The 21,449-nt window shown below is 41.6% G+C and overlaps 1 protein-coding gene across 1 annotated transcript; it reads right to left on the bottom strand.

Moving 5' to 3' along the window:
* Positions 1-8,059: 8,059 nt before the first annotated feature.
* On the bottom strand, positions 8,060-19,755 carry ldlrad2 (low density lipoprotein receptor class A domain containing 2). The gene is made up of 5 exons (XM_069678028.1): positions 19,668-19,755; positions 13,581-14,066; positions 11,500-11,649; positions 11,113-11,253; positions 8,060-8,364 (listed from the first exon to the last, which is right to left on the bottom strand). The coding sequence occupies exons 1-5, from the start codon at positions 19,753-19,755 to the stop codon at positions 8,060-8,062; spliced, it is 1,170 nt and encodes a 389-aa protein (XP_069534129.1).
* Positions 19,756-21,449: the final 1,694 nt, after the last annotated feature.

Below are 21,449 nucleotides of genomic sequence, written 5' to 3'. Positions count from 1 at the left end.
TTGTACAAACAGATGATCCAAAAAGTCTGAGCTCCAGCCTTTACAGTGAGTAGCTCGTTAGTTCAGAGTTTCTCATATGTTGATGTCTGATGTCGGGATTGTTGTTGGCGGCGATTCGTCACTTTCTCTTAGCTTCTTTAGTCTAATAAATAAACAACTCCGATCTGCTGCCGAAACAAATACAATCTCATTAAGTTGGAAACACAATCGCTAACTAGCTTATTAGCCAGCTAATGAATCAGCCATGGGCATAGACCGTAAAAGTTGGAATAACTGAAATTTCTCAACACCTCACTCCTATCTAGCTCTACCCTCTCGTCCAAATATGGTCACTTCCGGCTCAGAAAACCAAGATTGAGATCAAGACCAAGGCTTCAAAAGGGCAGTTAAAAAAAAAAAAAGTGTGCCGTCTCTGTGGCTGTGTCCATTTTAAAGTCCATGGTGACCTCTAGCTGATAAACCAGTGATGGGAATCACGGCTCTTTGTAGGGAGGCGGAACCTTATGGCCCTGTTCCTTTCCAAGAGTCATTGTTTTCTTTGTCCTTTAGAGGGGCATTACCTCCACCCACTGGACTGAAGTGGACCAGGGAGATCTGATTTAGTGCAGGCAAAAGTGATTTTAAAAAATGGTTCCACAGTTCAACTCGGTTTTTCTTGATTCATACCAAAGAGATGTTGAAAGGAAGGGTTAGGGTTCGTGTTAAATCCTGTGCAACCGTGAGATATCTCTGACCTACATATAACTAGAGACTTTAATATCTTAGCCCGACCTCACTCAAAAAACATTTTGTATAGAGTCAAGGTTCTTTGTAATACTTAATTTCGCCACAAAAAAACAAACAAAAGACGAGTATCAGTGACACTGATACTGGTGTTTTTTTGTGGTGTGACACCTGACAGTTTACAGTAGCTAACAATTGCATTAAAAATAAATTAGGTATATTAAACATAAAATGTGGTTTATCAAACATACATTTACACTTTTATTGAACTTAGGCCAATTCATTAAGGAATCATCACTATTGTCAACCATAAAATTCCCATTAAATAATCTTAAATACCCCTTGCAGTTCGAGTATAATACACGTACACCTATTTGTGAAACACTGATTTGGACCGTCTTATGGAGACCCGTACAGAGTTTGAGGGTGATACAACAACACAATTATGGGTTCTCCTTAGTGCTGAACAGATGTGATGAACTTGTCAAACATAGATTGGACTCTGTCTGTGGATCTCTTTTAGTCTATTTAGCAAATGGCACAAAAGAAATCATTTAAAGTGTTTCCACTGATGCTGTTTTGGACAGATTGGCTTCTGTCACCACATTTGACAAAGTTATGAACCCTTGAGGTGCACCACAATAGTTTAACTAGGGGTCAAAAGGTCATTAACAGAAAGCAAAAGCAAAGTGACAAAAGGGTTGGCAAAGATTTTTTTTAGTCTTTCAAAGAAACAGGGATTTGAGTTGAAAGGTTGCCAGTGGAGACAGAGGCACACACACAGTGTGAGGCTGCTGACTCTTTGCCAAATCCTCCCCAGAGTCGGCCAACCAGCCTCTGAGTCACGGAGAACAACAGGCTGCCCGGCGCTGCAGACAAGGATGTGATTACATCCTGGTTTGAATTGTGAGCTTTAAAACCACCATGTGTGTCACAGAGGGCTGTTTTTATTGTTTTTCAGACAGTTCAAAATCGATCTCTTGAACAGTTGAGCTGTGTCTCAAAATGACCTTCAAGAGGGGCAAACTAATGTGTGGACATGTTCAAATCATGAAACTCAAATGTGAAGGCTATAGTGAAGAATATTTCCCATTTTGTGGTGCAGATTCAATCTGGAATATTTGAATAATATGAGCGCAAATGAGTGCATACTGTCTTACAATGTGACAGCAGATTTTATTGCCAAAACTTAAAGCAGTTTTAGGAAGAATATGTAGGCAGTTAAGGACCAACAGTTATTTATAAAACATTAAAGTGTTTGTGACAAAGATTGATACATACCAGTTGATCAATCTGTAAGCACTGACAAGTAAAAAGAAGTAGAAACAGGCAAGCGGATCTCCAACTCTGGTCCTGGAGAGCTACTTTCTTGCATGTTTTAGGCTTCTCTGTACTCTATCACATCTGATTTGAACGATCTGCTCGTTATCAACAACTAAAAAGTCTCAGGGGATTGGTAATGAGCAAAACATTCAAATCAGGTGTTTTGAAACCTAAAACATGCAGGAAGGTAGCTCTCCAGGACCAGAGTTGGAGACCCCTGGGCTAGCGTGACTGAAATCAACAATCTTAGTTTTGTTGAGACTGAACACTCCTTTGAAATTTATGTGAAGAAGAATTTAGGTGTCATCTGCAAACTTCACCACATAGTCACTCCACCATGTCAGAGACTGCAGCTGTGGGTGTTGAAGGGGGCCGAGCACACAGCCCTGGGGGTCCCCAGTGTTTAACACTTCAGTGGAGATTTGTAGCCGCCAAACAAAACTGTCTTGGGACTTTTTCTATTAAAAAGGAACATTTAAAGGTTGAATTTGTAAACGCACAATTTGGACAGTATGTTGATATACATCTTATATTTTTTATTCCTGACAACAAAAATGGAAGAAGGCGCTGTATTATTGTTTCAAACTAAAAAAGCAGAAAGTACACACTGCAGTAGTAGCTGCCCTCACTCACTTTCTGCAAATTTTAAAGCTCCTGTTAGGAGACAGAAATTATTTCTGATTACTCTAATAACCTACAAAAGCAAACCAGACCATCAGCAAAAAGATTAATTATTTCTATATGGTTATTTTTAATGCCTGAAACCGCTGGCGTGGGGGGGTAGGCGATTAACTGCACGTTGCCTTTGTTTACATTTTCCAGGGCAAACATTTAAAGTGAATACATATGACTGTTAAAGAAAGCAGGATGAGATTCTTTTGTTAAAAACCACCACTTGAGCATGAACAGGACAAAATCAGCGAAGAGATAAGAGGTACAGCTTTGTCCACAGGGGGCGCCAAAATCAACACAATCTGAAAGTTCCATCCGAAGGATGTTGTGACATTGTGACAATATGTAGTTTCTACAACTATGAATATACTTAAAAAATCTAACCTTTCAAATCCTTAAACTTACATCTGTTTGAAAATAGAAATAAGACAAGTTAGCAGCATTTATTGATTTTTTTGGGGACCTGAATTTGGAAACACTGACATAGTAAAGTTACAGGTGAACGTGTTACTAAGACGTCACCAATTTACACATTAAGAAGACACAGAGGAACATCAGAATATATTCTGGGAGGGTGTCCGACTGAACGGAAGGCCAATATTCGCTCTCTTTTTGCTCTGCTTTGGTCTCTACCAGCTCCCAAATGAAATACCAGGCTCTTTAGCCGCTGAATGTGGTTGCTAACTTTGCCTTTTTACAGTTTGCTACTGAGCAGATAATGTACAGTGGCTTTATCATAGCTTTTTTAGAAGACAGCTGTCTGCTGAGGGTGGCGGGTGTTAAGTAGAAAAAAATGAGCTTAAAGAGGCAGAGTTGGTCGTTAATTCTTTATAGATTCATTACTACGAGTGACCTATTTCACGTGACGTGTGGAAATCGTAAATGCTCATAAAATATAAGCGAACAGTTAAACGTGAGAAAAGTTGTCAGGAACATCCATCTGCAGCGCTGACCTTCTCCACAGAGTGACGCACACTCCCGTCTCAGTGTGTGTAGGCTGCCTGAATGTATGCAGTCTAGCTGTGTGTGTGATGGGAGTACGGCTACACGTGTGTTCCTGTACAGTCTCAGCAGAAAGCGAGACAGATAAATAAGTCTGCATACTTCTATGTGCTGTAGCCTGGCAACCTGCAGGTCAGAAACACATGGTTTGTTTAAGCATATGGCCTTAATTCTTACCAAGGACACACAGAGGGACGAAAGGTTATGTAGCTACTACATCCAGATGATGCCAAAAAGACAGTTTGCCCGGCGGACACATGACCACATGTTGCCTCTCCAATGGAGCATCAATCTGGGTGAAAGGAGGGGAAGACAGGAGGACTGAGTCTACAGGACTCTTTACTGTATATGAAGCCTGGGAAAGAGCAGAGCTAGACAGACGCTGAGCTAGCATCTTAATTGGCTTTAAGGTGAAGATGTTCATCGTGATTTGTTTGTTGGGTTCAACAATTTATTTCTGCAGGGACATTTATGATTCACAGAAAATAATAATTAGGCTACAGTACACCACTTTTTGATCCCTCAAACTCCCTCCCTGGAGGCTGGTAGAGTAGCACATGATATTGGAATGGTGTAATCAGCAGTCATAAATTGTTGTATGTTTAAAGTGGCCGCATACGATTGTGTGTCACCTGTTACTCAAAACATTAAGGGCCTATTTCCACTACTGTTCAAGTTGGAAGACTGTTTGCACTCATTCATTCATCCATTAGCCATCATTCATCATCGCTCTCTCTCTCCCTCTCTGTCCTACTGTCTGGTGATCAGCTGATTATGGGCGTATTCTAATTAAGCAGTAAACCAAGTTTAGCCTCGACGCCTGCCGACCAATCATCTCGCTGCTGTCAAATTTTAAAGATGTTCTCCTCTCTTCCACAGACAGGTTGTCGTTTCAGCTCGATAATTACGACCCTCCTCCACCCTGTTCACCTCCAATCCATCTCATCAGTGTCCAAGTCCCAGCACCACCGGTGTCTAGACTCCATCGGGGGGGTATCCTATCCTGCTCTCGATCTCTCTACCCCTACAATTACATGAAGACATCATGATGAGTCTAATCGCCAAAGACTTTGCACATTTCATACTTTCCAAACTTGTAAATAAATAATTGTTCAATCTTGATGAAGTCTCTCCTTTTTTGCACTGGCAGCGCACACACCCTCAATTTCAAAGCACTTCTCACCGCCGCTTACTGTTGCTATTTGTACAATTCTCTTTATATCCAGACAGCAGTCAGAAATCAAATGCTCTGATGAAAAAGAGAAAAAAGTTCTGTCTCTGGGGCTGTTGTTGGCCAGTAATATGTCCATCCAATATTTCTACCTGTATACCTGCCCACATGCGCACACTCTGCTTGTGCACTCATTGTGCATGACAGAGATCTCCCCAGCGCTCTCTTATGGACTCTCTCAGATGGAAAAGTCTTGCAAACGCTAGCTAGTTTCTACAAAGTTGCCTCCACCAGCTTTATTAAAAAAAGGAGTTTCAAGAATTTTTGGAAAGTAAACTTTTTGCCGTCTTTGTTTAGCGTGTTAGCATGCTATTATTTAATACTTAGCACCAGTACAGCTGTAACTGATGGAAATGTCGTCAGTGTATTTGGGCATAAAGCAAATTATTGGGCATACTTAAAATCTGACCTGATAGTAGCACTATAGGAAAAGTTTGAGCATGACCAAATTTATGAGATTTTTGAGAGATTCTACACCCTAAATGACGACTGTGAACTTCATGGTGGCGCTGAAAGAATAGTCAAGGGATCAAAAAAAATCCCTGAAGTTTCTCCTCTGGGCACCATGGGCATCTGCACCAAATCTCATGGCAATCCATTTCATATTTCAGTGTGAATCTAAGTGGTGCACCGATCTAACAACCCCTCAAAATGCTGCTACATGGGCTAAAAAAAACATGTTCACAAGAGATAAGCAACATATAAACACAAGGACTCAACAGCCACATGGTTGTCAGTTTTCTAGTCCTGATGAGCTTCACCATGACTCTTTAACAGATCTTAAACAGCTCCTCTGGTCGTTTATTATAGACCCATAAGTGCACATGTAAATAGAAAGCATAATCACAACACTGCAAATACAAACAACATAGGGTTCAAGTTGTAGTCACATTACACATTATACAATTATGTGTTGATCATGAAGGTTGAGATGAGGAGTCCTGCAGCTGCTTTGTAATCCAGTGGTACAGCAGCAGCTACCAGACGGCAGCAGGGTGAACTAGCTGTGGCTCGCTACTGTCTTTAGGTATCCTTTGAGCTGTCCTGTCCTGGGCAGTCAACAAGGCATGCCACTTTACAATGCTTCCACTCAGTTAGATTTTTTTTGCTCGTCTGTAAAAGTTTACAAGAATTTTAAGGAATCTAAGCTTTCCTCCCCAGGATGGCGATGTGTGATGTCCATGACAGGTCCTCTGTGAGGCTGAATCCCAGGAACATGGACATGCTCCAACTCAGCACCACTGATGTAGACATGGCTGCGTGTCTTTGTCTCTTTCTTTTCTGAAATCAGCTCCTTAGTTTTGTCGAGGTTGAACGCTCCACATAGTCTTCTTGTTTTAAAATTGGGGCGAAGCAGATTGCAGCTGTGGATGTTGAGTGTGACCAAGAGGAGGCCGAGCACACAGCCCTGGGGGACTACGGTGTTCAACACATGAGTGGAGGTTTGTAGCCACCAAACAAAACGGTCAGGGGACTTTTTCCATTAAAAAAGTAACATTGAAAAGTTTATTTTGTAAAAACACAATTTGGACTGTTTTTTGAATTTGGTTTACATTTCTTATATTTTGTTATCCTGACGACAAACATGGAAAAACTGCTTTTTTTTGTTTAAAATGAAAAAAAGAAGTGAAAGTCCACATACTGCAATAAGAGCTTCAGTAGGACAGCAAAGAGTGTTTGTAAAATCACTTCACCTTGTTCAATAACTCATATATTTATCAGTTCAGTTTCATTTTCAATTACATTTAACTTTCTTCACCTTTTCTTTTAAACACGTTTTTTTCACATAATACACAGTAAACTAGCACATTTCTAAAATGCCTACAAGCTTACTCAATACCAACATTATGGACACTTCCTTATCTTATTTATAAATGCTCGCACACATACAGTAAATCAGAACTAAAAAAACAAAATGCGAAATTAACGAAATGAAATGAAATGTAGTTTTTTTCTTGCAACAGCACTTTGAAAAGCTAAAGTGAAACAGCTGAAAACATTCATGAATGAACAGGTCATTGATACAGTGAGAAGCAGCTGATTTAAGTTCAGTAAAATAGACAAAAAAATGTATGTCAGGAGCTGGTTTAGCTCAGCGGTTAAAATCGACAACAGAAGCTATAGTCCCGGTTCAACGCCCGCCCTTGGCCTTTTGCCGCGTGTCATCCCCACTCTCTCTCCCCCCATTTCCGACACTATCAACTGTCCTCTCTCGACAAAGGCATAAAAAGCCCCAAAAATAATCTAGAAAAAAAATGTATTTAATTTTTACATATTTGGAACCAAAGTCTACTGGATTTATTAAGTTTAACTGCAACAATTCAGTCACGTGGATTCTATGTGGAGAAAAAATACACACACTCAAACCTTGAATGAACATGTATGTAAAAAAAACCAAATAATAAACAGGAAACTAATAAACAAAATGTTGTTTTAAGCAGCAAATTAATGATTTGGAAAGTTGTGGGATTTAAGATTTTAGGAAAAAAGCAGTGGTAAAAACTGTATTTACCCCAGACACTGAAAGACTTTGTGCTCCATTGTCCAAGCTAACATTGGTTTGTATGTGGAACAACAGAGGACTGCTGGGAGAGGAGTGGAAAGTTTGAAGGAATTTCTCCAGCGGAGAGCAGCTGCTGTCACCAGGTGGGAGACTCTTCGCCCGTCCCCTCAGCATGTGTCCAAGAAACTTTTGGTCAAAGCTGTGGATCCAAAGTGTTCTGCACAGGAAAGTATGTTTATTTTGTTTTACAAATATCTGACTAAAAGCTGTTGACACTAACAACTCTTCTTCTGTTCTTGCCAGGCATGAAAGGCTGCAAGTATCAAACTTCATAAGCAGTCTCTTCAAGCCACATGTTCTGTGAACAAAAATGTTTCTTAAGTGGTTCTAAGAACTCTAATGCCCTCATTCACACTTTTTATACAGTCCGTAGTCTAACTGTACCCTGCTTCACCTTCCTATAACAAAACTACAGCAGTCTTTCTCCTGCATCGTATTTAAAGCACAGAAGACCAAAGATGGAAAACACTCTTGGTCAAGTCATGTTCACCTCTGATCCCATGTGTCTGTGTGCCAAAACTGATCAACCTGACAGACTGTCTCCTCTAAACAACCGCCATGGTAACATTTTCCTCAGCATTGTTTGCGGTGGCCGCCGTGCCTGTCGGGGTCCCGTTGACCGGTGTGTGCGGGGTGACTTTTGCCAGACGGTGCTCCTTGCCATGGGTGCAGCTTTGAGCGCAGAGCTGGCAGGAGGAGCAGGGGACGTTGCAGCAGGGCAAGAAGCGGCAGATGCTGACGCGCCACAGGAACCAGCCGGGCGACCAGCAGCACCAGCAGAGCACCACGCTGCCCGCCACCACGCCCAGGAGGATGTAGAGGACCAGCAGGGACAAGGAGGCGGGGGAGTCTGGGGATGAGAGGGGCAGAATACAATTCTCTTTTTTTTTTTACATGGCAGCCATATTAAATTGAGTTTTGATATAGGTGGAAACACTTACACAATGCTGTGACTTCCCTCATTGACTAAAGAACTCATCTCAGTCTCATTAATTACTTGTCTAATTGCTTCTCAGTAAACATTTTCCAGATGAGTTTGTGGCCTCATTAGCTAGCTACAAGTCTCCTTCAAGGATGACAAGTTGTGACGGCCTGTCAACCAGGATTAGAGATGCACCAATGCGCATCCACCCTGTGGTGCAAAATATGGTCAGAAATGGTTCCAGAAAATGGAGATGGCGACGGCCAAAAAGCCAAATTTAGGCTTCAAAAGGGGGATTCCCATGTAAGATATCAAATCCTCCTCTGCTCTGTGTTTGCATTACTCTGTCTCCCTCTCTGCTCTGCCTGTCTAAATAAGAGAGGTGCTCAGTCCATTGTAATATTTTACAACATCCTTCTCTAACGAGCCACAGAGGCTCTGGTCTGAGTGTTAGCAGTGGCGCACACTAACTTCCAACAAAAGGACCTGTCCAGATGATGGAAATCACAAACTTACACAAACTCATTAGAGCAACCAATGTGGTAATGCTATTTGATTTACACAAAGAGTTTTGAATTTAGAGGGAACAGATCGACTTTGGGCTGAGAGCCACAGAGGAAAGGAAAGTCAGGAAGTATTCAGAGATGGAGTAACACATTGTTGGATAGAATATGCCTACAGAAAAACACTTGAGGTTCTGCACTTGATACTTAATCATATTAGTGTCCAGCAACACCATACAGTGGGACAGGGACATTTTTATTTCCTACCAAAATGTTGCATGACGTTTGGTGATGGAATGACTACATGTGGAGGTGACTCAGAGCCTCTACACAACAACAATCCAACATCCTGGTCTATACAACTCTCTGTACTGTCTTACCCAAAAACACATGAAAACCAGTTTAATCTTTTGTCCAAGTCAAGTATAGGACGTTATAAGTCATCAAACTATCTCTTTGTGTACAACTCCAAACTGCCTCTTTTTCTTGTAGTTATATACACCAATCAGCCATAACATAATGATATTGCCTAATATTGTGTAACTCCCCGTTTTGCCGCCAAAAAGCCCTGACCTGTCGAGGCATGACTCCACTAGACCTCTGAAGGTGTGCTGAGGTACCTGGCACAAAGACGTGAGCAGCAGATCCTTTAAGTCCTGTAAGCTGCGAGGTGGGGCCTCCATGGATCGACTTGTTTGTCAAACACATCCCACAGACGCTCCATTGGATTGAGATCTGGGGAATTTGGAGGCCGAGTCAACACCTTGAACTTGTTGCTGTGTTCCTCAAACCATTCCTGGGCGCTCCATGCTGTGGACAGGGGTCAGCCTTCACTCCCCACACACATCATTGGGCCTTGGCCGCCCATGAACCTGTTGCTGGTCCACAGGTACTGACCACTGCAGACGGAGAACACCCCCAAGAGTTGCAGTTTTGGAGACGCTCTGACCCAGTTCTCTAGCCATCACAATTTGGCCCTTGTCAAAGTCGCTCGCCCATTTTACCTGCTTCCAAAACATCAACTTCAAGGACAACATGTTCACTTGCTGCCTAACATATCCCACCCAATGACAGGTGCCAGATAATCAATGTTATTCACTCGACCTGTCAGTGGTCTTAAAGTTATGGCTGATTGGTGTACACCTAACCCTGGGGCTTTGTCAACACTGTCTGTGTTTAATGCAGACACACAAGGTAATGGCTGTTTCCTACCCTTTTAATCTTGGTCAGAGAGAAGTTGGGGTTAACCCAAACAAAAAAACCCATCATGGCCTGGGTTAAAATAATCACCAAATGTTGACTTTTTGAACCCCACACTCCTTGGTGAAGGCCCTATGTTGTTTGTCCAATCCATCTCCCTGGAAAAGCAGCCCCAAGAGGTTGAAGTTAGTTCAAAGCCCAGTGCGTCTCATGCGGATGAATCAGGGTAACATGCACGTCTGATGTCCATGACAAAGCGTCAGGGTTTCTTGACTTAGGAATGAGAACAGACCACAGATGTTGCACAGTCTTTGAGAGGGTGCCTCTAACACTCATTTGAACGTCTAACTATGTACATAGTGCATATTGATTTGCCTTGAGCCCACTGACTGTTAAGATTTCCATTATTAACATTTTTAGAAAATTACTTTCTACTGAATCCGTCTGTTCGTCCGGCCTCAGGTCCCTCACTCTCTCTGGGCAGACCCGGGTACATTGAAATGGATCTCAGCTAATAAACATTTGGCAGTTTGCACAGCAGACGAATGTGAATCCTCTTCTCCGGCTCTCAGTTGAACAGTCAGAACAGAAGAATAGCTGTTTTCTCAGAGGAAACTTGGCCGGTGTTTAAAAGCAATCAGACTCTGACAGCCTGGCTCAGACAGTCTCTGTTTGCACCTCTGACACTGGAATAAAGACGGATCACTCAAAAGGCTGCTCTCCGCCGTGAGAATCCATCAACATTTATTGGTTTACGAGTCTTTAGCTCAAATTAACAACTCAATGGTGGCCTCCATTAGTTTTATGCCTGGTCATCAGGACACTTTGCATCCAAATGGGCACTTAGTTAACTTGTTTAGCAACCAACCCACTGCTGGACGTAAGCACAGTGTGTCACACACTGATGGATTCCTCAAGGCGGATTCTACCAGTTGATTTAATAAATGTCTATGATGTCACATTGGTCACTCACCTGCTACTGACTCGTGACTGGGAGTGCTGTCGGGCATGCCGCAGTTCATATGTGAAGCAATGGCCGCTGTGGGTGGAGTCACAAAAGGTGGGGGTGGGGTTGGTACTTCCTGTGGAGGTTCAGGAGGTAAAAGCTGACCAGCTGATGGAGGAAACAAATTCGGGTCAACTCTTAAATGGTAGGAGATAAAACTTTGCTCTACTGAGAAGACGCCCCCTTTAACTTTTTTATAAGCGCTCTAAAATTCAAGTGTCCTCCAAAGTCTGTGCAAGATTTAAACCTTAATTTCAAGCAATAACTGTTAGATTTTTAGCGTGCTGCAGTAAAAAAAGGGATGATTGTATCTTTATATCAGCATTGCACATGTCATCATGTCACCTAACTAACCTTTACAGCCTGTAGTGAGGTTTTCCTCCAGGTCACTCCCATCCCCACAGTTGTCGATGGCTTTATCGTCACACACCAGACCGAGAGGGATACACTTCCCGTTCCTGCAGGTGAAATAAGGCTCACTGCTGCACTCTGACTGGTTGAAACCTGAAGGGTAAGAAGGGTGAGAAAAAAGGGTAAGGGTAAAAAGCAGATTTGTTTCCATCAATGTTCGCTAGTAACCAGTGTTCCCTGACTTTTTCTGGTGCAATTAGTAGTTAAAATGCTCAAAGCCTTGGTTGGAATATTGCCGCTCTCATGATCATGAACATCCTCATTGCTATTTGAGGGAAACACAAAAACTCTTAGAAACATTTGAAATCTCTGATCATCTAAAAAGGCACGTCAAAAGGCAATAACTTCAAGAGATGGTGAACCCTGTTACTTGATAAATAAATCCTCACACATTAAACAACAAACAAACTGCTGTCACAAGTAGTGCATAAACTTTTCAACACGAAATTTGGGACACCATTAATACACACAATTTCCCCCGGGGGCAGTGCCTTAAATGCCTTGGGACTAAATATTGATACGGCAATATATCGTCGTCCTGACTCATGCAATACAATTATCTTTAGGCCAAATATTGATATTTAAATTTACAAATATATGGTGCTGAACAGATTTCCCTGTGATATTGACTCACCGCGTCACAACTTCATGACGAAGAAGACAACAGGATAAGAGAAGAAGACAGCGGGATAATGCCGGACAGAGGTGAAAAGTTAAGAGATGCACCACCCACTTTCAAATCCAAAATCATAATTTGTTTTTACAGTTGTTCTATAGTTCTGTGAATTTAACTTACTACTTTAACTGACACCAAATTACAGTGAATAAATACATTAATCCTGCACTAGTCATGCATTAATCCGGCATTTTGTATTCTTCAGTTAATCAGATATCGTGATGTATCATTACACGATTGTCTTACAATATATCAATTATCACAGAATATTATGGGTAGGGCTGGGTTTAGAAAAAACTATTTTTCCGATACGAATCGATTGTCATTTGAATGATCCAATATCAATTCATAAATCCAGAGATCGATCTTTAAAAATATGTAAAACTTCTGAATATCCCACTTCTGACAGATTGTGCTTCCCGAATTCCCCCCCTGGGAATGATCTTATCTTATCTTATCCTCAAAACGTGTCTGATCATTCACATTTCTCAGCGCTCCTGAACGCAGCACGACTCAGCGCATCCCCTTGAAACACAGCAGTGAGGGAGACATGCCTGGACTTGTTTACTGCAGCTACAACGGAGACATCAGTGACCGCTGACGGACTCTTTTTATCGTGTGTGCGTCCATGAATATGTAAGTTAGTTTTGCACTGATATTTATTTTACTCTCTGTTAGCGTCGTTGGCCGCGAGTGTATTTTCGGCATGTTGTTATACAGTATGCCTTTCCCTGTAAGTCTCATGTGGTTTTGTTCTTAGCGCTGTGAGATCTCGTGGCCAAGTTCAAGTTGAAGCCCAGTCCGTTTAATCAAAACCATGAGCCAGATGTACAGACTGAAAATCTGAACTGGAAAAAAAGTTCATAAGCTGTCTGATTCATCAAATTGTTAATGTTGTGTCGACTGCTGTGTGTTGGTCATGTTAAATAAAAAGTACATGATGTAACTTCTTTGGGGTCAATTCTTATTGCAAACATAAAAAAATTTGATAATGCACCAGGTTAGAGGTGCACTGATATTGTAACTGAAATACCCCTAACACAAATCGATATCGAATTGAATCGGGACCCTGTGAAACGGAATCGAATCAATTTGAGAAATTTCGATATCAATACCCAGCCCTTATCATGGGGGCCACGTATCGCGTATCATATTGGGAGTTACCCTGCGTTACCTCTCGTGTTGTTTGCCTGATGCATGTTTTCTTTGGCTCGAGTCATACTTTTTTGTAGAATATAGAAACCTAAAAAATATATTCACCCAATCATTGCCTTAACTCCAAGATTATGCCAACAGGAGTCCATCAAGACAATAATGTACTTGATGGACATGTCTTTGTCTTTCTTACCCAGTCTGAAGGAGGTGAAGTCTCCCACAAAGTCCACTCTGGGCTGAGTCCCCCGGGTCACCAGCCTCAGGGTCAGGTAGTTTCCTGTGGACAGGACTGGCCGCGGCGGGCTCTTCCCGCAGAGAGGAGGCCCGAGGGGAGGCGAGTTCCTGTCCCGTCCATCGTAGAACTGAACGTAAGAGCCGGCATGACACGGGTCGCCTGAGCTCTCACCAGACGTGGGCTCCAGTCTGGGGTTTAAAGGGGCAGAGCCACGGGGGGACTCTGGGATGGCGGGGGCCGGGCTAAGTGGGGCCACTCGTAACAAACTGTAGACCAGGAAGAAGCGGAAGTGGAACTGGACCTTGTCTTTAGGGGAGCTGGCCTGCATGGTGAGGTGGCAGTCGGTCCCCATGGTCACAAAGTAGTACTTCTTAGACTCCTGGTGCGAGTTGACGATCATGCCGTCACCGCGGATCGTCTGGCCGCAGAAGTCCACCACGTTCACTGAGGAGGAAAAGACACCAGAATCCTCAGAGAAAACTGATACATGGAGCAGTTCTGTAATGAAATTAGTTTATGGAGTTAGCATACAAACATGTTTGTAGGTATGGAAACTGTCTACCTATTAAACAATACTGAATGGTAGGCTAGTAGCTTTTGTAATAGGATAAGCAAATGGGTTATGCAGAGACAGACAGATCTAATACACCTGACCAGCACATTTTATCCAATGCCTTCAAACATGGACAACTTGGCATAAACATTCAAATTAAAATCTTGTCCTTTAACACAATTATAAACTAGAATAGTGCACTCATTGGAGGTCTGTCTGGGGGCGTGTGGGCGGGGTAAAGCACCCACTCTACCTCCCTCTTCCCTCCCACTCAAAGAAGAGTTCAACCTCACTCAATTGTCCCTCCTTGCTCCATTACATCCAAGACGGTGGGAAGATAATGGAAATCTGCCTGATCAGTAGGGGGACAGATGCATCTGCCAGGATAAATAAAAAATTAACATGCAGATTTGCTTGTTCCCAGGCTTTGAGTTTGAGAGAGGATTCAGAACATGTTATTTTCTGCATAACAATGTTACAATATTATAATTTCATTTAGCGGAAGCTTTTTTCCAAAGCATCTGAGAGTTAATACAACACAAGCAACGATCAAGACAGGAGGGAACAAAGTCAGTAAGAGCAACAGCTTCAAGTGGGATCGGACACTGGTGCTGACAGGCAGTGCACAGAGGAAATGCACAGGGCGTAAGGAAGCAGATTTTTTTCATCAACATCAACAGTGTCAGTATAGTCCTCATCATCATCATTAATATCCTAATCAACATCAACAACATCCTCAATGTCATCATCATCAGTAGCGTCAATATCATTAAGGTCAGAGGTGTTCATAAAGAGCTGGGTCTTTAGCTTCTTCTTAAAGGTGCGGACCGAATGGAGTTTGGTAGCTCGTTCCACCACCGGGGTACGACTGAGGAGAAGAGTCTAGTTAGAGACTTAGGGCCCTGTTGTGATGGGAGTACAGGTAGGCAGAAGCCGTTTATGTTGCTTTTTGTAAGCGAGCAACAGGGTTGGAATTTGATCCGAGCGGCGACTGGGAGCCAGTGGAGGGATATGAGCAGTTGAGTGACTTGTGGCATTTTGGGTTGACTGAAGACCAGTCACGCTGCTGCGTTCTGGACCATCTGCAGAGGTTTGAATGTGCATGCAGGAGGGAGTTGCAGTCGTCAGTGCGTGATATCACAAGAGCCTGTACCAGCAGTCATGTTGCATGCTCTGAAAGGTACGGTCTGATCTTCCTGATGTTGTACAGGGCAAATCGACATGACCGAGCAATCGAGGCCATGTGCACCTTTAAGGTTAGCTGGTCGTCAATCATGATGACCAGACTTTGTGGGCATGAGTTCAGTTTGTCCAAGCTGGATGTTGATCTGTGGTTGCATAGAGGGACTGGCTGGGATGACAAGGAGCTCTGTCTTTGATAGGTTGAGCTGAAGGTGCCGTTCTTTCATCTATTAAGAGATATCGGCAAGGCATGACGGGATACATGCCGAGGCTGTAGTGGCGTCTGGTGGGAATGACGGGAAGAGCTGGGTATCGTCCGCATAGCAGGGAGCGAATGATTGCACCAAGTGAAGTGGTATATACTGAGAAGAGACAGGGAAACAGGGATACGTTCATATTTGGTCTTGTTAGGGCTGAAATCACGGCTAAATGCACACTGGATTCAGAAAAGCATGACCTCTCCGACTCCTCCGACATACTACAGTGTGCTAGCTTACTCTGCTTTCCCTGCAAATGAAGAGGTGGTGATCGGGTCGAGCCAATTTTACAGCAGTGACTTTTTCTGCCCATGAAGAGTGTACGTTGCTCTTTGTGTTTGTTATAATTATGTGTGACTGAGGATGTGAGGCAGTTGTTTGGCTGGACCTGAAATATTGCGTAAGGTAATTACACTGTAGCTTGTTGTACAAGTTGCTAATGCTTGAAGATAGGATTTAAGATTTAGATCCATGTGTCTGGTGTGGAGATAGGAGCAGCTTGCTAAGCAGTGTTAGCCGTAGCAGGCTGTGACTGCAAATGTTCTTGTTTTATTGTGAGTTAGCTGTTTGGTGCATGCTCATTGGTCATCGACAAATCTAGCAGGGTGTTTATTAACATAAACGTATAGACATGTACAAGAGAGCTGAGGGTCGCAGATGAACCATGCACAAGGATTTTGCCTCTGTACAATGGGGGCATCTCTACATTTGTCTCCTTTGTACTTTGAACTCTACGAGAATGATTCATTACATGTCTCTTAAAATCTGCATCACATCCGTGTAAACCTGCTCTGCCACATCAGCCGTGATGAGCATGCTGAAGGTTTGAGAAGCAGCGCACCGCTTATCCACAGCAGGACCCGGACAGATGGGGGGGCAGATCCGGGTTGAGCATCCCCCACCCAGCCGCCCACCACCCTCTGCCTCTGGGCCGCAGGCCAAATAATGAGAAAATTTACGACCACCCCTGGAGTTTATTAGCTCGGTTTCCCTGGGAGACAACTAGATCCTCCCGCTCTGACCTCCAGGAATGTCCCGAAGCCCGGGAGCCCCTGTTGGTGGGAAACGGCTCAGCCCCTCTGCACCGAGTAACTTAATACAAAACCTCAGGGGGACACTGTCCAAAACATGGGTGACCAGAGGACACAAAGTCCCCTGTAAAGATTATTGCAGGCCGAAAAGTCAACTCTTTTTAAACAGCATCACTGTAAAAGGAGTCCATTTGAGAGAGGAGAGCCAGAGAGGAGGTGAGGTTCAGGGTCCGGGGGGGCTCACTGTCGTGAGGAATGTCTCTGAGGCAGCATTGTGTGGAAAAGGGCAGCAGCCTCACTGTACATCCATGTTTTATCCTCACACTGGTGACTCAACACACGCTTCCTTTATATCACTGTACACTTACTCTGGTTCAGACATGGTTTATGTACACTGCAGTGAAGAAACAAATAACTCCTCTGAGAGGGCATCAGAGCTGGTGCCTATGGGAGGAATCTTGTATCACACTCAAATGTTTACGGATGAAAACTAAATTTTTAAAAAAAGTCTTCTCAGAGATGCAACACTTTTTAAATATTACAATAGAGAGAGGGGCGCTGTGTGCATAGTTCTGTTTAAATTCAACTTAAATATAAAATATTATAGCTATGACCCTCATTTATTTTTTGCAGCCAAAATTTAAGGCTTCAACCTTTTGTGTCATCAGCTTATACATTTATTGATGATTAAATTAAATAATGTGCATCAATGCACAGGCGACCGGGGGAAATCAAAATCTGGTTGTTAAACTAAAATAAAAGCCATAATGGAGCAGGAGCTTACATTATTGTTTTACAGATTTAAGGGATTAAATTAAGTGACATCACAGTATGTGTCACAGGGCCTCTGCACTCTGCTCATTAAAATGATCAATCTGAAATATATGCATAGTTCAAATCAATATGGAGTGTTACTGTCTCAACATTCAGAAATGCCTTTTAACAACGCAATTGAGGAAAATTTGATTCAAAAAGCATTTTTTGTAGCTTTTAAATCGACACTACTTCAATACATTTATCTATTATTATGGTGCGCTGCTTTTAAAAAGACGTGTACCTTAGGTTGTCCAGATTCTATGGATATGAAAGATTCAAAAAGAAATCCAAGGAGCTACTTCATATTAATCAATGCACTTTTATATTTAGACTTTTACACTTTAAAAAAAAACTTTATATTACATTTATAATGAAGTTTAACCTTAAAAATACAGGGATGTTTTAGGTGTTTAATGGGCTGCACCAGTAGTTTCGAGTTTTTCTTTACATCCCATCCATTCATTTTCTTAACCGTGTTTTAAATTTGGTTTCTATCAATATTTATGATGTGAAAATATATGAACAGACAGCATCTCATTTATGCTGAAATCTGCATTTTAACTTCTTATCACAAAACAACAATGTGACTGTGACTCTGTCGTTAAATGAAAAGGATTATGCAACTAAAGCGGCTTTGAAGCAGTTTATTGATGTTTTTGTTTAATAGAAAGAAATGGAAAAAAACAATGAGTGCTACCAGCGACATAAAAAAAGAATCAAAGACGCTATAAAAATGTAAATTACATTCTAAATGTTCAGCATGTTTTTTTTTATTGCACTTGTTTTACAGCAAACACAACAAAAAAGCAACACAACAGACCGTTTAAAGAAATCTGTTTTTTAACTGTTCTTTAATGGCACAGGCACCTGATGGATCAAAACCAGGCCGCCCCATAATATGAACGCAGATTGTTCGGCAGAAACAACTTCATATAAAACACAAATGCAAATTATATCTGATCTTGTTCATCTCCTGTTACAAGAATTAATAAAGCTGCCCGTCTGCTTCGGAGGCTTTGCAGCAGCAAAGAACATTTACACAGTCTGTCAAACTTAATGCATTCACTTGAATTCTTTTAGGCCTACATTATTCACATGCTGAAAACACTGTCATAGTATTTTCTGCAAGTTGTGTCGGGATATTTATTATTGTGTGCATTGCAATATATTGTGATGTCTTTTAACCAACCCGTGAAGCTGAAGATTATTTGTCATTCTAGATAATGATGATTATATGTGTTCTTAAACTTGTTGGGCGCACACTTGTATGGTTGTTTGAACTCATGTAACAGATACAGAGTCATGAATGATAACAAATAAAGTATATTTAACTGATATACTTTGATCAAAATATTTTTAGTGAGACGTCACAACAGTTGGTGAAAAACACAACACTGAATTAAATATCATAAAGCTGTATCTCGGTGTTCAGAGCCTGATATTCAAAAGTAATCTGATGTTTTTTTTGGTTGTCAGACTGGATTAAGTCTTACAAACGTGATTCTGAAATTGGATTAGATCATGTAATCTAGTTTTGGTTTTAATCAGGATCAAACCTTCAGTATGTGTTCAAACCGTTTGAGAAGGACCTTTGTTCCCAAACATCTGGATTCTTGAAATCGTGGAACTGTGGCCGAATATTTGTTAAAGTTGAGCTGACAATCCAGCATCATGGAATACCCCATAGTCCTGAACTTGTCCTAAACACAACGATTTCTTCTGGACTATTTCCCTGACAACAGAGACATAACATAATAAAGCATGTAATATTGCTGTTTCAATCAAATCTGCATTTTGTATCATGTGACTACAACTAAAACAGGAAACAAACAATAATTAACTTTCACTTCAACCTTTCTGTTAGGCCAAATGTGTTTGTGGTTTCAGCAGGCTGGTCCACCACACAAAATAACCAAAGAAAATAACTTTCATTTTAATAGAACTACCAGCGAGCTAATACAACATGTAGCTAGTTAATCAACTTGTTAAATAACATTTAGCTCCGTACTCAAAAACATCGTTTACTATTCTTCAAAAACTACAACTACTCTCTGAAACAATAAAAGGCCTTCTTATACTCTTCACAACCACAGCAGAGAGTGTGAATTGCGCATTGTCACGAGTTACGTCACTTTAAACACGATCCAGACGTCATTTATCAGCGTGTGAGAAGTGCTTCCAGTGTTTCCAGTGTGTGAAGTCTTACCGGTATCGATGGCCGAGCTGTGGAGGGTCATGAAGCAGAGCAGGAGGAGCAGACGGAGCCAGCAGCTCTCCACCTCCAGCTCCATCATCCAAGCGGAGAGACGCGCGCGGGGAGCAGAGCAGAGAGAGAGAAAGGGTCCGGTACAGTCAGGTCAGAGAGGAGACATCAGAGTCTTAACTTCACGTCAAAGTGTCATAAGAAGAGGAAAGAGCCAAATATATGAGACCACTGGACAGAGAGTGAGGTATATCAGAGATTGAGTCCAGCCGCTCTGCTCTCCATCATTAAAACTCTCTGCTTTTTGTCCCGCTTGAACCTCCTTTCGGTCCCGTCCGTTCACGTGTCCTGTCATCTCCATGGCAACACCCAACGAATCAGCGAGGAAAAAGCGGAAAACAAAAGTTTCCTCAGATGATGCAGGCCTACACTGTTAACTCTACACTGAAAAATAGGCTACATGATGGATCAACAAAAAGAAAAGGAAGTGTCGTAATTGCTATTTAATTACAAGATTGATTTATTAATGTATCAATAACAAATAATATATGTCCCCATGTAAGCAATTTTCAGATTTTTTATAGGAATTAAATAATTCCTTTCTTCCTGTAGGTCTGAAAGATTTTTTTTGTAAATGATCAAATTAATAAATTATACTTGATTTTTCACGGAAAATATCAACATTAAAAAAACTCAAGCATACAACCACAAACATAAAATAAAAAGTTTAAAATATAGGGATGAACAAAGTATTATTTTCAACTCTTGGAGTGGGAATAAACCTTAAATGAACATCAGACTTGTTCAACGTTTTTCAGTTTTGGTTTTCAATTTGTTTTTAGGTTGACTGTAAAGATTAATCCGGCATGAAGTTTTATTAAACTTAAAAACGTTTTGTGTTTCGTCTCTGTGCACAAAGAAAGCTCTGTGTGCTGCCACCCTCTTGTGGCTCAAAACGAAACTGCACCTGTCATTTATTGTCATGCTTGGTCTAAATACCCTGCTATTAATCACTAATACAATTGAGCCTGTTTGGGGGCATGGGTGACTACACGTTTAAGTTTCATACAACTACAAACAACTTAGCCACTCTTTATAGATGGAAGGGTTTCAAGGAAGGGACGCTGGATTTAACAACTGAGGTATTTTGTAAAATTTGATTCATGTACACCATTAAAAAAAAAAAGGGTTATTTGAGGTTTCAGAAAGTTGATTAAAGATAAGAGAGGCCCACAGTCACTTTAAGGAAAAAACATGTTGAACAAACAAAGGATTAGAACAAGAGAACAAGGGCTGTATAATGGTTTAACAGGGCATCTAAAGAGAGGTGACAAATTAAAAGTAATGTCAACATAAATAAAAACATAAAGTGTTTTGATGGTGGTGGTTGGCAGCACTGTCTAACATTTCAGTTGTAAATCTCCCATAAGATCAGGTCGCATGCTGGTGACTGCAAATTCATATCATTTATATACCAAACCTTCCACTCATGTCCTGAATGGGGGAAATCATCATACTAGAGGACATCAATCTCTCTCTCAAAAATGTATGGAGAGTTACCGTCTCCTTTCTCAGGACTTACTCCTACTAACTGTAAAACAGTAAACAGTAAAAGGGGCATTCAAGTTCTCTGCTCCCAAAAGGGATCCTGAGTAACTTGGATGCAAATAAGTGTGGCTGTGGAGGCTTTGAATGTTGATGTATTTTTTTCTTTCTGGCCCTATTCACACAACGGCCATGTTGTTCCAACATCAGGCTCAGGGTGGGAAGCTCACAAGCTGTTAT

Source organism: Semicossyphus pulcher, unplaced genomic scaffold (genome assembly GCF_022749685.1).
Source record: "Semicossyphus pulcher isolate SPU_LCO1_2020_fin unplaced genomic scaffold, fSemPul1.0.p SCAF_3, whole genome shotgun sequence".
In the NCBI taxonomy this organism is placed as follows: domain Eukaryota; kingdom Metazoa; phylum Chordata; class Actinopteri; order Labriformes; family Labridae; genus Semicossyphus; species Semicossyphus pulcher.
Note: the sequence above shows the minus strand (reverse complement) of the source record. Positions and strands in the feature narration are given on the sequence as shown.

Excerpts from the sequence above, each read along its gene's own strand:
- ldlrad2 (XM_069678028.1), bottom strand. The coding sequence starts at position 19,755 with ATGATGGAGCTGGAGGTGGAGAGCTGCTGGCTCCGTCTGCTCCTCCTG. Across the intron at positions 14,067-19,667 it reads CAGCTCGGCCATCGATACCG|TGAACGTGGTGGACTTCTGC; the intron begins GTAAGACTTCAC and ends TTTCCTCCTCAG. Across the intron at positions 11,650-13,580 it reads CTTCACCTCCTTCAGACTGG|GTTTCAACCAGTCAGAGTGC; the intron begins GTAAGAAAGACA and ends CTTACCCTTCAG.